This window comes from Arachis ipaensis, chromosome B8, assembly GCF_059453495.1.
Source record: "Arachis ipaensis isolate K30076 ecotype BB chromosome B8, ASM5945349v1, whole genome shotgun sequence".
Taxonomy (NCBI): Eukaryota; Viridiplantae; Streptophyta; class Magnoliopsida; order Fabales; family Fabaceae; genus Arachis; species Arachis ipaensis.
Window position 1 is genome coordinate 112790749 of NC_142443.1, and position 16180 is coordinate 112806928.

Sequence of the window (16180 nt, forward strand, 5' to 3'; positions counted from 1 at the left end):
CTTTCGCTGGAGGTTTGGGCCTGGGTGGGGCAGCGCCCCGACCCGGCGACTTCCTGGGCTGGACTTGGTAGTCCATAACAGTGCCCCCAACGTGCCAGCCTTGAGGTTTGAGGCTCGTGGCTAGGCGCGTTTGTCTTTTTCGCCAAGGCGGCAAACTTTTCTTCTTTTTCGGGAACTTGTTGATGGCGTTTCGTGTCACCCACGCGTGATCGCTTCGACCTTTGTACTGCTTTCTTGGTTTTGGCGCTGGGCATTAAATGGCCATCATTTCATTGATTTGAAATTTTGGGTGAAATGGCAAATATGCCCCTGCCTTTTGGCGCTCTTGCTCGGCGGTTACGCTTTTCTCCCCTTTTTTATTTCGTAACCTCCTCTTTTCTTTACTTTTCCTTTTCCTCATCTCTTATTCTTTCGCATTGTTGCTGCTCCTGCCCTTGCTTCTGCTTCGAACATTCTTGCTCCTTGCTGTCGCTTCGATCATTCTCGCTCCCAATGCCCCATCTTCCTTCCTATCTGCTTCTTACAGATTCTGCTTCTTCTGGTAAGCTTTCATGGCTTTTTCCCTTTTTGGTTGCTTATTTCCAGTTTTCGTGTATTTTTGCTTTGTGTGCCTGGTTTCTTCGTTTTGCTTTTTCTTCTTAGAGGGGGTGCCACTGGATTTTCTTGCATTTTACTTGCGTTTCTGGGTTAGTATAGGGGGGCTAGAAGGTGATTCATAGTTCTCTTTTCAATTTCTGTTTTGAGGGTTTCCGACTTTCCGTCTTGACTAAGTGGTGCCCCCGCTGTAGGTATGGCTGAGCGTCTTGCTTCCTCGAGTCAGGCTCAGCGCCCCCTAGCCGACTTCGTTGACCACTACGCCTGGGTTTCCTCCGATGTGAGGGATACTTCTTCTAGGATTACAAAGGAGGGGCTCCAGAAACTACGACAGTCAGGGCTCTTGTGTGGAGGGGGTCCCGAGGAGGCGCTCTATCAAGTCTATGTCCCTGCTGGTCGGGAGCGTGTCTGCCAAAAGAACTTGGCTTCTCCTCGAGTTGTTGATTGGTTGTGGGTTTACGAGCCCATGTTCACGACCTTGGGGCTTCGTCTGCCTTTTTCTCCTTTCGTTATGGGTTTATTAAATCGCTGTGATGTTGTGCCGTCGTAGCTTCACCCGAATAGTTGGGCCTCCATCTGGTGCCTTGAGATGGTTTGCGAGTACCTGGAGCTGCCGATCTCAGTGAATGTCTTCCTCTACATCTTCTTGCTTACGAACCCTTCTAGCCAGGGAAAGGCTAAGAAGGGTATATATATCTTTTAGGGTCCAACAGGGGCGCAGGATCTTTGGCCTATTCGAGGATTCCTATCATGGCTTTAAATCTACCTTTTTTAAGGTTAGACCGGTCGAGGGTCATCAGCCTTTCTGGCTTACGACTGAGGGGGCTAGGCGAATCCCGACTTATTGGAGCTTTGGGGCGGGGTCCGACTATCTTATAAAGGTATCTTATGACTGGCTGAGCCCGGAAGATCGCAATATTGCCGATATTCTGTTGGCCATTTTTGGTGAGAAGAACCTTAATCCTCGTATGGTGATGGGGGACCGGGAGGCCGGTCAGTCGTATGTTGGTGGGTTCCTTTTTCCTTTGAGTTCTTCTATTCTTTAATTTTCTATTGTTGACACCTTTTCTCTCTTTTTCTTTACTCGCAGTTTCCATGGCTGGCGGGAAGTCACGGCTCTGTCTCGGTTTCTCGGAGCCTCGGCTGAAAGGGCAATCCCAATCTTCAACCTAATGAAGAAAGGAATCACCTTCGAATGGACCCCGGCATGCAAAGAAGTAGGGGTGGCAAAGCGGGCCGGCCCGCCCCAACCCGCCCCGCCTAAACCCGCCCCATAAACAGGACGGACCGGCCCGCCCCGCCAACTAAAATGGGTTCAAAATGCTAGCCCGCCCCACTTTATGGCGGATTGGCGGGTTGGCGGGCTAGCCCGCTTCTTTTTTTTTTGAAAAATAAAATTCATTAAAATTAACCAAAAAATAATAATTAAAAAATTAAATACAAATAAAAAATATTCAAATTATAATATAATTTTTTTACTATTTTTTTTAATTTTTAACTTTAATAAAATTGTCCAAAATAATATTTGTCAATAGAATCATCTTTATTTTAAAAAATAAGTCACATAATTTGAGCATATATACGAAATTGTAAAATAAAATAAATAAAGTTAATAACTAAAAGAAGAATAAAAACAAAAAAGAAAAAAAGTGTTTAAAAATTTTATAATTATTAATTTTATAATAGTAATCACTCTTTTATTTAATAAAAAAAAAAATAAAAATCTTCGGCCCGCCCCGCCCCGCCAAAACCCGCCAATTTAGCGGTGCGGGTTTGGCGGTTTTTTTAATTTGGCGGGCTCCAAATCCTAACCCGACCCGCCTTTTTTAGCGGGTTTAGCGGATCGGCCCGACGGGCTCGACCCGTTTTGCCACCCCTACAAAGAAGCATTCAGCCATTTCAAGAAGATACTCTCGGAGCCTCCTGTACTCAGCAAGCCCAGAGAAGGGGATCCACTATATCTCTCTTTTTCTTTACTCCCAGTTTCCATGGCTGGCAAGAAGAAGACTGGCTGACTTGATGAATCTCATCAAGGGGAACGAGGAGGGTGAGGATGACTCTTCGGCGACCCCTACGGCAAGTCAGGGGCAAGGGAAAACCGGGGAGGCCAGTGGTCAGGTGGACGGGGCCGACCAGGCTCATCTGGAGAAAGTTGTTCCTCCCGAGAAGGTTGCTGGGTCCGATGGTATGGAGACAGAAATTTTTGAAGATGATTTTGGTTTTGGTGACGATGAGCTGAAGGTTGTGGGTAAATCCAAGAAGAAGAGGAAGCGAGATACCGGGAAGGCGCTCTCGGTTATGGAGAAAAACTTCGATGCCGGGGGTTTCATCGAGTCCCAGTTGCTCCCCGGCACTGAGGAGTTTTTTCATGAGGCCGACCTTTCCGGGCAGGCCAGGTGGATCTACTGTAGTCTTCTCCGAGCTGCTGCTATCGCCAAGAAGGTGGAGCCTGTCTTGGGCAACTATCATGCTATGGAGGTAAGGCTTCGCAACTCCCAAAAAGATTTGACGAACTCGCGATCTCGGGAGGAATCTCTGAAGACGAAGTTGTCCGAGCAGGAGAAGAAGGCTGAGGAGGATGCCAAAGAGATTAACAGGCTGGTGGATCGGGATATGGCCTTGATGAAGGATTTGAATACCTCCCGTGGTGAGACTGCTGCCATGAAGAAGAGGGTTGAGGAGTTAGAGGAGAAGCTGAAGTTGGCGGAGAGCTCGGCGGAGGCTGCTTCTCAGGAGATGGCTGCCCTGAAGAAAAGGAACAAGGCGCTTGCAAAGGGGGCTCGTGAGGCCGTCAAGCTGACTGAAGAAGGGATAAAGCTGCAGGTGGTCGTTCTGGCTCCCGATCTTGACCTCTCCCAAGTTGGTGCGATGAAGACTGTGGAGGCCGGGGAGATTGTTGACATTCTTTAAGCGCTTGGATGGATATTTCCCGGTTTCCTTTGCTCTTTGTTTTGTTTTGTAACTTGTTCTTTATTCTGGGGCCTATTATGAGGCGCCCTTTGGCTGTACCGAATACTTTTTCTTTTTGCTTATATTTACGACTGCCGTTTTGGTTATTGCTGGTTTTATTCGGGCCGTCGTGGCCTTGCTTTTACTTTTTGTTTGCTCGGGCCGTCGTGGCCTTTTGGTTTACCGTTATCGTGGTATTTATTTGTTGTTGTTTGTTTGAGCCGATTTGTTTTCTTTTGGTCCCTTACGGTTCCCGGGGTGATCAGTTACGGGTTTCCGTTAGGTCGACCGTTCGCCTTTCTTGTCTCGGTTGTTATTCCGATTTGAGACTTTGCAAAAAGTAAACTTATCATATTGTTAGGATTCTGAGACAAGGAAATAATGTAATGTGTAATTAATTGAAAGATAATAGAAGGAAATGACATGATTGTAGAAAAGAGAGACATAGAAAGAGAATGTAAAGGTGGGACATAGGAGGGGGGTTGAGGTTGTCGGATCGTGTGGTCGCCCCTTCTTACGAGTAGAACCTCCTGAGATTTTCCATGTTCCATGTTCTCGGCACCTCGTTTCCATCCAGTTTTTCTAGCTTGTAGCCCCCTTTGCCGAGGGCTTCTCTTACTCTGTAAGGTCCTTCCCAGTTCACGGCCAGCTTGCCTTCCCAGGGATTGGTGGTCCTATGTCGTTACGTCGCAAGACCAGGTCGCCTTCTCCTAAGCTTCACTTCAGTACTTTGCCATTGTACCTTAGGGCTATCCTTTGCTTTATTGCTACTTCTGCTAGGTGTGCCATTTGCGTCGTCTCGTCGGCCAGGTCCTTTTCGATCACCTCACTTCCTCCTCCGAGGAGTAACCTTGGGTTTGGTTCCCCGACCTCGACAGGGATGACTGCGTCGACCCCGTATGTGAGTCGGAAGGGGGTTTCACCGGTAGATGACTGTGGGGTGGTTCTGTACGACCACAAGACTGAGGCTAGCTCGTCTGCCCATGAGCCCTTCTTCTCTTCAAGTCGCTTCTTCAGCCCCTTTAGGATGACTTTGTTGTCTGCTTCGACTTGTCCATTGGTTTGGGGGTGTTCGACTGAGGAGAACCTCTGTTTGATCCTTAGACCTTCTAGGAATCCTTTGAATTTTTTGTCGGTGAACTGTGTCCCATTGTCTGATATGACGCTCTCTGGGATCCCGAATCTAGTGACCACTTGTTTCCACATAAACTTTTGGCAATTAGCTGCGGATATGCTGGCTAGTGGTTCTGCTTCCACCCATTTGGTGTAATAGTCTATGACCACTATTAAGTACTTCACTTGCCCGGATCCCGGTGGGAATGGCCCTAAGAGGTCGACTCCCCATTGGGCGAAAGGTCGAGGGGCCATCATTAGACTGAGCTCTTCGGGAGGTGCTTTGTGAAGGTTGTCATTTTCTTGGCATTTTTTGCATCTTTTCACGAACTCCTGAGCATCCGACATCATTATGGGCCAGTAGTATCCTGCTCGGATGATCTTTCTTGCTAAAGATCTTCCCCCGATGTGGTGACCACAACACCCTTCGTGGACTTCTCTTAGGACATAGTCCGTCTGGTCGGGGTGTAAGCATTTGAGTAGGGGTTGGTGAAGCCCTCGCTTGTACAATTGTCCTTGTATGATTGTATATTTGGGGGCTTCCCTTTTAATAGCCTGTGCTTCCTTCTCATCTAGGGGTGTTTCCGCATGCTCTAGATACTGGGAGATGGGGTCTATCCATGAGGGTGGATTTGGCACCTGGGTTGTGCACATGACGATTGCAGGTTCCGTTGCCAGCCCTTGGATTAGGGATCTGTTCCCCGTTCCGGGTTTGGTGCTCGCGAGCTTGGAAAGGAGGTCGGCTCGGGCGTTTCTTTCTCTTAGGATGTGCTGGATTGTGACTTTTTCGAAGCTTTTGCATAGCTCTTTTACCTTTTCCAAGTATTTTTGTAGCAGCGCGTCCCTGGCTTGGTAGCTGACATTTACTTGGGAGGTAACGACTTGGGAGTTGCTACTGATTTCCACTTTCGAAGCTCTGACTTCTTTGGCTAGTATCAATCCCCCTATCAGTGCTTCATACTCGGCCTGGTTATTGGAGACCGGAAACTCGAACTTGATGGATTGCTCGTAGGCTATTCCTGCAGAGTTTTCGAGGATGATCCCGGCGCCTCCGAACGTTTGGTTGGATGCTCCGTCAACGTGGAGTTTCCACCGTGTGTTCGGTGTGTCGGGAGTCTCCCCTGTGACTTCTACAAGGAAGTCTGCCATGGCTTGGGCTTTGATTGCCTGTCTTGGCTCGTATTGCAAATCATATTGGGATAGCTCTATTGCCCATGCCATCATTCTTCCTGCCAGGTCGAGTTTCTGGAGGACTTGTCGAATGGCTTGGTCGGTTCTCAAAATAATTGTATGCCCTTAGAAATATTGCTTTAGCCTTCTAGATGAGATCAGTAGAGCGTAGGCCAGTTTTTCCAACTTGGTGTACCTCATCTCTGCGCCCTGGAGTATTTTGCTGATAAAGTATATTGGGCGCTAAGCCTTGTCCTCTTCATGGATTAGGACTGCCACCATCGCTTGCGTAGTCACGGCCAAATAGAGATATAGTGGCTCCCCTTCTCTGGGCTTGCTGAGTACAGGAGGCTCCGAGAGTATCTTCTTAAAATGGCTGAATGCTTCTTCGTATGTCGGGGTCCATTCGAAAGTGATTCCTTTCTTCATTAGGTTGAAGAATGGGATTGCCCTTTCAGCCGAGGCTCCGAGAAACCGAGACAGAGCCGTGAGTTTTCTGGTGAGCCTTTGCACATCTTTAATGCACCCAGGGCTTGTCATCTTGAGGACGGCTTTGCACTTGTCCGGGTTGGCTTCTACCCCTCTTTGTGTTATCACGAACCCCAAAAATTTCCCTGCTTCTATGGCGAATGCGTATTTAAGTGGGTTAAGCCTCATGTTGAATTTCCTTAGTGCTTTGAAGACAGCCTAGAGGTCGTCTATTAACTTGTTCAGCTCTGTTGTTTTTACTAGGATGTCGTCGACATATACCTCTACCGTCTTGCTGATGAGGTCGTGAAAGACTTTGCTCATTAGCCTTTGGTAGGTGGCCCCTGCATTCTTCAGTACGAAGGGCATTACCTTGTAACAATAGGTGCCCCCTGGTGTTATGAATGCCATTTTGTCCTCGTCGGGTCAGTGCATCGGGATCTGGTTATAGCCGGAATATGCATCCATGAAGCTGAGGAAACGATATCCCGCCACCGAGTCAACCAAGGTGTCAATGTTGGGGAGGGAAAAGGAGTCTTTTGGGCACGTCTTGTTCAGGTCGGAGTAATCGACACACATCCTCCATTTTTCACTGGCTTTTTTGACTAGGACGACATTGGACAGCCATGTCGAGTACTCGAGCTCTTTGATGAACCCTGCTTCTAGCAGTGCTGCTGTTTGCTTGGCGACTTCTTCGGCTCTTTCTTGCGACATCTTCCTTCGCCGTTGGGCTACCGGTTTGGCCTTGGGCTTTATGGCTAGCCGGTGGAACATGACCTCGGGATCGAAACCCGGCATGTCTAATGGAGTACATGTGAAGAGGTCGCCATTTGCTCTTACGATCTCTATGAAGGGGCCCTTGAGTTCATGGGGTAAGTTCCTGCTTATGAAAGTAAACTGATCTGCCGATTTTCCTATTTGGAACTTTTCCATGTCTCCTTCTGGTTCAGGTCTTGGCTTGTCCTCCATCCTGACGTCTAGATCTGCTAGGAATACGCCAGCTGCTTTCTTAGATTCTTTCCTTAAGGAGAGACTGGCGTTGTCGCAGGCGACTGCCGTCTCTAAGTCTCCCCTTATGGAACCAACTGTTCCCTTATACGTTATGAACTTCATTGTTAGGAACTTGGTGCATATTACAGTTGAGAATTCATTGATAGTTTTCCTTCCTAGGATGATGTTATAAGCAGTGGAGTCTCTGAGGACTACGAAGTCTGCCATAACCGATTTCCTGGTGTCACCAGTTCCTAGGCTGATTGGGAGAGAGATCGTCCCGTCGGGTTTAATGTAATTGTCACCTAGTCTCATAACTCCGTGTTGGTGATTTTTGAGGTCGGATTCCTTAAGCCCCATGGCGTCGAACACGTTTCTAAATAAGATGTTAGAGTCGGCTCTCGTGTCGGTGAGGATACGGCTAACCAGTCCTGTTCTGACCATTGCTGTAACTACCATGGGGGTTTTCGGGGAGGTCATTGAACCATTTGTCTTCTGAGCTAAAGGATATTGTGGGGTGCCTTTTGCTGGTGGCGGGACCGTCTGCCGAGATGGAGAGCACGCGGGCATCCCTTTTTGCTGCCGACTTGGATCTGGGGGGGCTGTCGCGCCCGACCACGATGTTGACCACGAAAGTTGGGGGGTTGCCTGTATCCCCTGCGGGTTCTTGTCTTAGCTTAACAGTTCGGCTCCAGTTTTCCTCGGAGCGTTCTCTTTCCCGCCTTCTCGGTTCTTTGATGAGCCGGGAGAATTCGCTCAGCTTTCCTTCTCTAATGGCTTGTTCCAGGGTATCCTTGAGGTTGAAGCAGTCTTGGGTTTTGTGTCCAAACCCCTTGTGGTAATCACAGTAGAGGCTCTTGTTACCTTTCGTTCTCTCCTTCAACGGCCTAGGTCTGGATAGGATTCCCTTGTCTGTAATTTATTGGTAGACTTCTACTATAGGTGCCGCAAGTGGCGTATAGTTCGTGAACCTTCCTACCCGTGGGTGCTTGGGTGGCTTGTTTAAGGTGCCGTCCCTGGGGGCTTCTTTGTACTTGTCGATTTGAGGGGCTTGCCAGGTTGACGAGCTAGGGAGCTGCCGTTTATTGGCGGCTACGACCTGGCTGACTTCTTCATCGTTGATGTATTCCTTGGCCACACTTTGGATTTTCTGCATGGTCCATACGGGCTTGGTTGTGAGGTGCCTCCTAAAGTCTTCGTTTAGCAGGCCATTTGTTAAGCATAGACTAGCGACTGGGTCTGTGAGGCCGTCGATCTCCAAGCACTCATCGTTGAACCTATCTAGGAATTTTCTAGTCGGCTCCCCGGGTTTTTGGGTAACCCCAGCAGATTGATTGGGTGTTTCACTTTGGCCATGCGCGTCGTGAACCGAGCTAGAAAGCTTCGAGCTATGTCTGCAAAAGTTGTGATCGACTCTTGTGGGAGGGTGTTGAACCATCGAATCACTGGACCAGCCAGTGTTACGGGGAATGCTCGGCATCTGACCGCGTCGCCTACCCCTTCCAAGTTCATCCTTGCTTCAAAAGCCGTGATATGCTCTTGGGGATCCTTGATCCCATCGTACCTCATGTCCGTCGGCTTGTCAAAGTTTCTCGGGAGCCGGACCTTGAGGATTGATGGGTGAAAGGGGTGGCTCCTAGGATAATGGGATCTTGTTGTCTCTGGGGTTTCCTTTTTGGGGATTCCCAGCAGCTTTCCGATTTGCCTTGGGTGGGTCTTGAAGTTGCTTGTGTGTGCACCTTTTCATGCCTTGTGGTGCACGAAATTGTGATCATCAATGGCGCCAACAACTTGGTACGCACAATTGTAATCTCAACTCTTTATCACAACTTCGCACAACTAACCAGCAAGTGCACTGGGTCGTCCAAGTAATAAACCTTACGTGAGTAAGGGTCGATCCCACGGAGATTTTCGGCCTGAAGCAAGCTATGGTCACCTTGTAAATCTCAGTCAGGCAGATTCAAATGGGTATGGTGAATTGATAATAAAAACATAAATAAAATATAAACCGGGATAGAGATACTTATGTAATTCATTGGTGAGAATTTCAAATAAGCGTATAGAGATGCTTTCGTTCCTCCTGAACCTCTGCTTTCTTGCTGTCTTCATCCAATCATTCCTACTCCTTTCCATGGCAAGCTGTATGTTGGGCATCACCGTTGTCAATGGCTACATCCCGTCCTCTCTGTGAAAATGGTCCAATGCGCTGTCACTGCATGGCTAATCATCTGTCGGTTCTCGATCATACTGGAATAGGATTTACTATCCTTTTGCGTCTGTCACTACGCCCAGCACTCGCGAGTTTGAAGCTCGTCACAGCCATCCCTTCCCAGATCCTACTCGGAATACCACAGACAAGGTTTAGACTTTTCAGATCTCAGGAATGGCTGTCCATGGGTTCTAACTTATACCACAAAGATTCTAATATCTCGGACTCGGTCCTCTGTACTAGATATTTAAGAGATATTCATTCTAGCTTGTTTGCATGTAGAATGGAAGTGTTTGTCCGGCACGTGTTCATAAGTGAGAATGATGATGAGCGTCACATAATCATCACATTCATCATGTTCTTGGGTGCGAATGGATATCTTAGAATAGGAATAAGCTTGAATTGAATAGAAAAACAATAGTACTTTGCATTAATTCATGAGGAACAGCAGAGCTCCACACCTTAATCTATGGTGTGTAGAAACTCTACCGTTGAGAATACATAAGTGATGAAGGTCCAGGCATGGCCGAATGGCCAGCCCCCATAAAGGTCTAAGATAGCATAAAACTGATCAAAGATCTGATCCGAAGATCTCAATACAATAGTAAAAAGTCCTATTTATACTAAACTAGTTACTAGGGTTTACAGAAATGAGTAAATGATGCAGAAATCCACTTCTGGAGCCCACTTGGTGTGTGCCTGGGCTGAGCATTGAGTTTTATACGTGTAGAGGCTTCTCTTGGAGTTGAACGCCAGTTTGTAACCTGTTTCTGGCGTTTAACTCCACTTTGCAACCTGTTTCTGGCGTTTAACTCCATAATGCAGCATGGAACTAGAGTTGAACGCCAGTTTACGTCATCTAAACTCGAGCAAAGTATAAACTATTATATATTGCTGGAAAGCCCTGGATGTCTACTTTCCAACGCAATTGAGAGCGTGCCATTTGGAATTTTGTAGCTCCAGAAAATCCACTTTGAGTGAAGGGAGGTCAGAATCCAACAGCGTCTGTAGTCCTTCTTCAACCTCTAAATCTGATTTTTGCTCAAGTCCCTCAATTTCAGCCAGAAAATACCTGAAATCATAGAAAAATATACAAACTCATAGTAAAGTCTAGAAATGTGAAATTTAATTAAAAACTAATAAAAATATACTAAAAACTAATTAAATTATACTGAAAACTGTGTAAAAACAATGCCAAAAAGCGTATAAATTATCCGCTCATCACAACACCAAACTTAAACTGTTGCTTGTCCCCAAGCAACTGAAAATTAAATAGGATAAAAAGAAGAGAATATACTATAAATTCCAAAATATCAATGAAACTTAGCTCCAATCAGATGAGCGGGACTTGTAGCTTTTTGCCTCTTGAATAGTTTTGGCATCTCACTTTATCCATTGAAGTTCAGAATGATTGGCATCTATAGGAACTTAGAATTCAGATAGTGTTACTGATTCTCCTAGTTCAGTATGTTGATTCTTGAACACAGCTACTTTATGAGTCTTGGCCGTGGCCCTAAGCACTTTGTTTTCCAGTATTACCACCGGATACATAAATGCCACAGACACATAACTGGGTGAACCTTTTCAGATTGTGACTTAGCTTTGCTAAAGTCCCCAATTAAAGGTGTCCAAGGTTCTTAAGCACACTCTGTTTTTGCTTTAGACCTTGACTTTAACCGCTCAGTCTCAAGTTTTCACTTGACACCTTCACGCCACAAGCACATGGTTAGGGACAGCTTGGTTTAGCCGCTTAGGCCATGATTTTATTCCTTTAGGCCCTCCTATCCACTGATGCTCAAATCCTTGGATCCTTTTTATTACCCTTGCCTTTTGGTTTTAAGGGCTATTGGCTTTTTTCTCTTGCCTTTTGGTTTAAAGAGCTTTTGGCTTTTTCTGCTTGCTTTTTCTTTTTCTTTCTTTATTTTTCGCTATTTTTTTCTGCAAGCTTTTGTATTCACTGCTTTTTCTTGCTTCAAGAATTATTTTTATGATTTTTCAGATTATCAAATAATATTTCTCCTTTTTCCTTATTCTTCAAGAGCTAACATATTTAACATTTATAAACATCAACTTCAAAAGACATATGCACTGTTCAAGCATTCATTCAAAAAACAAAAAGTATTGTCACCACATCAAAATAATTAAACTAGTTTCAAGGATGAATTCGAAACCATGTACTTCTTGTTCTTTTGTAATTAAAACATTTTTCATTTAAGAAAGGTGATGGATTCATATTCATAACTTTAAGGCATAGACACTTAGACACTAATGATCATGTAGTAAAGGCACATACATAAATAACACATAAGGCTCAAAAACCAAAAAACAGAAAATAAATAGACAAAGAGATTAAGGAATGAGTCCACCTTAGTGAGGGTGGCATCTTCCTCTCCTTGAAGAACCAATGGTGCTCTTGAGCTCCTCTATGTCTCTTCCTTGCCTTTGTTGCTCCTCCCTCATGGCTATTTGATCTTCTCTAATCTCATGGAGGATGATGGAGTGCTCTTGGTGCTCCACCCTTAGTTGTCCCATGTTGGAACTTAATTCTCCTAGGAAAGTGTTGATTTGCTCCCAATAATTCTGTGGAGGAAAGTGCATCCCTTGAGGCATCTTAGGGATTTCATGGTGAGGAATTTCCTCATGCTCATGTTGAGGTCCATGATCTCTTATTTGCTCCATTCTTTTCTTAGTGATGGGCTTGTCCTCTTTAATGAGGATGTCTCCCTCTATGTCAATTCCAGCCAAATTGCAGAGGTGGCAAATGAGGTGAGGAAAGGCTAACCTTGCCCAAGTGGAGGACTTGTCAGCCACCTTATAGAGTTCTTGAGGTATAATCTCATGAACTTCCACCTTTTTTCCAATCATGATACTATGGATCATGATGGCCTGGTCTATAGTAACTTCAGACCGGTTACTAGTAGGAATGATTAAGCGTTGAATGAACTCTAGCCATCCCCTAGCCACTGGTTTGAGGTCATGCCTTCTTAATTGAACCGGCTTGCCTCTTGAGTCAATTTTCTATTGAGCTCCTTCCTCACATATGTCTATGAGGACTTGGTCCAACCTTTGATCAAAGTTGACCCTTCTTGTGTAGGGGCGTGCGTTCTCTTCCATCATTGGCAAGTTGAACGCCAGCCTTACATTTTCCGGACTGAAATCTAAGTATTTTCCCCGAACCATGGTGAGCCAATGCTTTGGATTCGGGTTCACACTTTGATCATGGTTCCTAGTGATCCATGCGTTTGCATAGAACTCTTGAACCATTAGGATCCCGACTTGTTGAATGGGGTTGGTGAGAACTTCCCAACCTCTCCTTTGGATCTCAAGTCGGATCTCCGGATACTCATTCTTTTTGAGCTTGAAAGGAACCTCAGGGATCACTTTTTTCTTGGCCACAACTTCATAGAAGTTGTCTTGATGGACCTTTGAGATGAATCTCTCCATCTCCCATGACTCAGAGGTGGAAGCAATTGCCTTCCTTTTCCTCTTTCTAGAGGTTTCTCTGGTGTTAGGTGCCATAAATGGTTATGAAAAAATAAAAAGCTATGCTTTTACCACACCAAACTTAAAATTTTTGCTTGTCCCTGAGAAAAAGAAGAAAGAAAGTAGTAGAAGAAGAAGAAAATGGAGGAGATGGGGGAAGAAGATGTATTCGGCCAAGGAGAAGAAGAAAGGGTTGTGTTGTGTGAAAATGAAGAAGGAGTGAGGGGTTTATATAGGAGTGAGGGGGTGTGTAGGGTTTGGCCATTAGGGTTGGGTTTGGAAGGGAAATTAGTTTGAATTTTGAAGGTAGGTAGGGTTTATGGGGAAGAGAGGGTGGATGTGAGTGGTGAAGATGTGATGGGAAAAAGTGATTGAGGTGATTGGTGAGGGGTATTTGGGGAAGAGTGTTATAAAAAGGTGTGAAGAGGAGAGAAGAAAATGTGGGGGTCCTGTGGGGTCAAGGACTTAACATCCCTGCTCCAATTAGGCGTGTAAAATGCCCTTGCTATGCAATCCTGGCGTTTAACGCCAGAATGCTGCTTGTTTCTGGCGTTAAACGCCCAAATGTAGCATGTTTCTGGCGTTTAACGCCAGGTAGATGCTTGTTTCTGGCGTTAAACGCCATCTTGGTGCCTGTTTCTGACGTTAAACGCCAGACAGATGCTTGTTTCTGGCGTTTAAACGCCAGACTGCTCTCCTCTAGGGTGTGCTATTTTTAATGCTATTTTTTCATTTTGTTTTTGATTTTTCAGTAGTTTTTGTGACTCTACATGATCATCAACATAATAAAACATGAAATAACAAAGAGAAAATAAAATAGATATGATTAAATAACATTGGGTTGCCTCCCAACAAGCGCTTCTTTAATGTCAATAGCTTGACAGTGAGCTCCCATGGAGCCTCACAGATAATCAGAGCAAGGTTGGAACCTTCCAACACTAAATTTAGAGTTTGAATGTAGGGGTTCAACACCAAACTTAGAGTTTGGTTGTGGCCTCCCAACACCAAACTTAGAGTTTGAATGTGGGGGCTTTGATTGACTCTGCAGTGAAAGAAGCTTTTCATGCTTCCTCTCCATGGTTACAGAAGAAGATCTTTGAGTTTTAAACACAAGGTTGTCCTCATTCAGTTGAAGGATCAATTCTCCTCTGTCCACATCAATCACAGCTCTTGCTGTGGCTAGGAAGTGTCTTCCAAGGATGATGGATTCATCCTCATCCTTCCCAGTGTCTAGGATTATGAAATCAGCAGGGATGTAAAGGCCTTCAACCTTTACTAACATGTCCTCTACTAGTCCATAAGCCTGTTTTCTTGAGTTGTCTGCCATCTCTAATGAGATTCTAGCAGCTTGCACCTCAAAGATCCCAAGTTTCTCCATTACAGAGAGTGGCATTAAGTTTATTCTTGACCCCAGATCACACAGAGCTTTCTCAAAGTTCATGGTGCCTATGTTACAGGGAATTAGGAATTTACCGGGATCCTGTTTCTTTTGAGGTAATTTCTGCCTATCCAATGCATTCAGTTCATTGGTGAGCAAGGGAGGTTCATCTTCCTAAGTCTCATTACCAAATAATTTGGCATTCAGCTTCATGATTGCACCAATGTACTTAGCAACTTGCTCTTCAGTAATGTCTTTATTCTCTTCAGAAGAAGAGTACTCATCAGAGCTCATGAAGGGCAGAAGAAGGTTTAATGGAATCTCTATGGTCTCTAGGCGAGCCTCAGATTCCTTTGGTTCCTCAAAGGGATACTCCTTGTTGGTCACTGGACGTCCCAGGAGGTCTTCCTCACTAGGATTCACGCCCTCCTCCTCCCTTGTAGGTTCGGCCATGATGGTCAAATCAATGGCCTTGCACTCTCTCTTTGAATTTTCTTCTGTATTGCTTGGGAGAGTACTAGGAGGAGTTTCAGTGACTCTTTTACTCAGCTGGCCCACTTGTGCCTCCAAATTTCTAATGGAGGACCTTGTTTCATTCATGAAACTTACAGTGGCCTTAGATAGATCAGAGACTATATTTGCTAAGCTAGATAGATTCTGTTCAGAATTCTCTGTCTGTTGCTGAGTGGATGATGGAAAAGGTTTGCTATTGCTAAACTTTTTTCTTCCACCATTATTAAAGCCTTGTTGAGGCTTTTGTTGATCCTTCCATGAGAAATTTGGATGATTTCTCCATGAGAGATTATAGGTGTTTCCATAGGGTTCACCCATATAATTCACCTCTGCTATTGCAGGGTTCTCAGGATCATAAGCTTCTTCTTCAGAAGATGCCTCTTTAGTACTGTTGGATGATTCCTTCAATCCATTCAGACTCTGAGAGATCATATTGACTTGCTGAGTTAATATTTTGTTCTGAGCCAATATGGCATTCAGAGTATCAATTTCAAGAAGTCCCTTCCTCTGAGGCGTCCCATTACTCACAGGATTCCTTTCAGAAGTGTACATGAACTGGTTATTTGCAACCATGTCAATGAGTTCTTGAGCTTCTGTAGGTATTTTCTTTAGGTGAATGGATCCACCTGCAGAATGGTCCAATGACATTTTAGATAATTCAGACAGACCATCATAGAATATATCCAGGATGGTCCATTCTGAAAGCATGTCAGAAGGACACTTTTTGGTCAGCTCCTTGTATCTCTCCCAAGTTCATAGAGGGATTCACCTTCCTTTTGTCTGAAGGTTTGAACATCCACTCTAAGCTTACTAAGCTTTTGAGGAGGAAAGAACTTAGCTAAGAAAGCCGTGACCAGCTTATCCCAAGAGTTCAGGCTGTCTTTAGGTTGAGAGTCCAACCATATTCTAGCTCTGTCTCTTACAGCAAATGGGAAAAGCATAAGCCTGTAGACCTCGGGATCAACCCCATTGGTCTTAACAGTATCACATATCTGCAAGAATTCAGTTAAGAACTGAAAGGGATCTTCGGATGGAAGTCCATAAAACTTGCAATTCTGTTGCATCAGAGAAACTAATTGAGGTTTTAGCTCAAAATTGTTTGCTCCAATGGCAGGGATTGAGATGCTTCTTCCATGTAAATTGGAATTAGGTGCAGTAAATTCACCAAGCATCTTCCTTGCATTGTTGTTATTTTCGGCCATGTCTCCTTCTTTTTCGAAAATTTCTGTCAGATTTTCTCCAGAGAGTTGTGCTTTAGCTTCCCTTAGCTTCCTCTTTAGAGTTCTTTCAGGTTCAGGATCGGCTTCAAAAAG

The 16180-nt window shown here is 45.1% G+C and overlaps 3 protein-coding genes across 3 annotated transcripts; 1 reads left to right on the top strand and 2 right to left on the bottom strand.

Moving 5' to 3' along the window:
* The first annotated feature begins 790 nt into the window (after window positions 1-790).
* LOC148549289 (uncharacterized) lies at window positions 791-3504 on the top strand. The gene is made up of 5 exons (XM_088495712.1): window positions 791-1048; window positions 1145-1216; window positions 1371-1587; window positions 1685-1703; window positions 2595-3504. The coding sequence occupies exons 1-5, from the start codon at window positions 791-793 to the stop codon at window positions 3502-3504; spliced, it is 1476 nt and encodes a 491-aa protein (XP_088351838.1).
* A 756-nt stretch (window positions 3505-4260) lies between these two features.
* Window positions 4261-5877, bottom strand: LOC107611295 (uncharacterized). The gene has a single exon (XM_016313240.1). The coding sequence runs from the start codon at window positions 5875-5877 to the stop codon at window positions 4261-4263; it is 1617 nt and encodes a 538-aa protein (XP_016168726.1).
* Window positions 5878-6720: 843 nt separating this feature from the next.
* On the bottom strand, window positions 6721-7728 carry LOC148549290 (uncharacterized). The gene has a single exon (XM_088495713.1). The coding sequence runs from the start codon at window positions 7726-7728 to the stop codon at window positions 6721-6723; it is 1008 nt and encodes a 335-aa protein (XP_088351839.1).
* Window positions 7729-16180: the final 8452 nt, after the last annotated feature.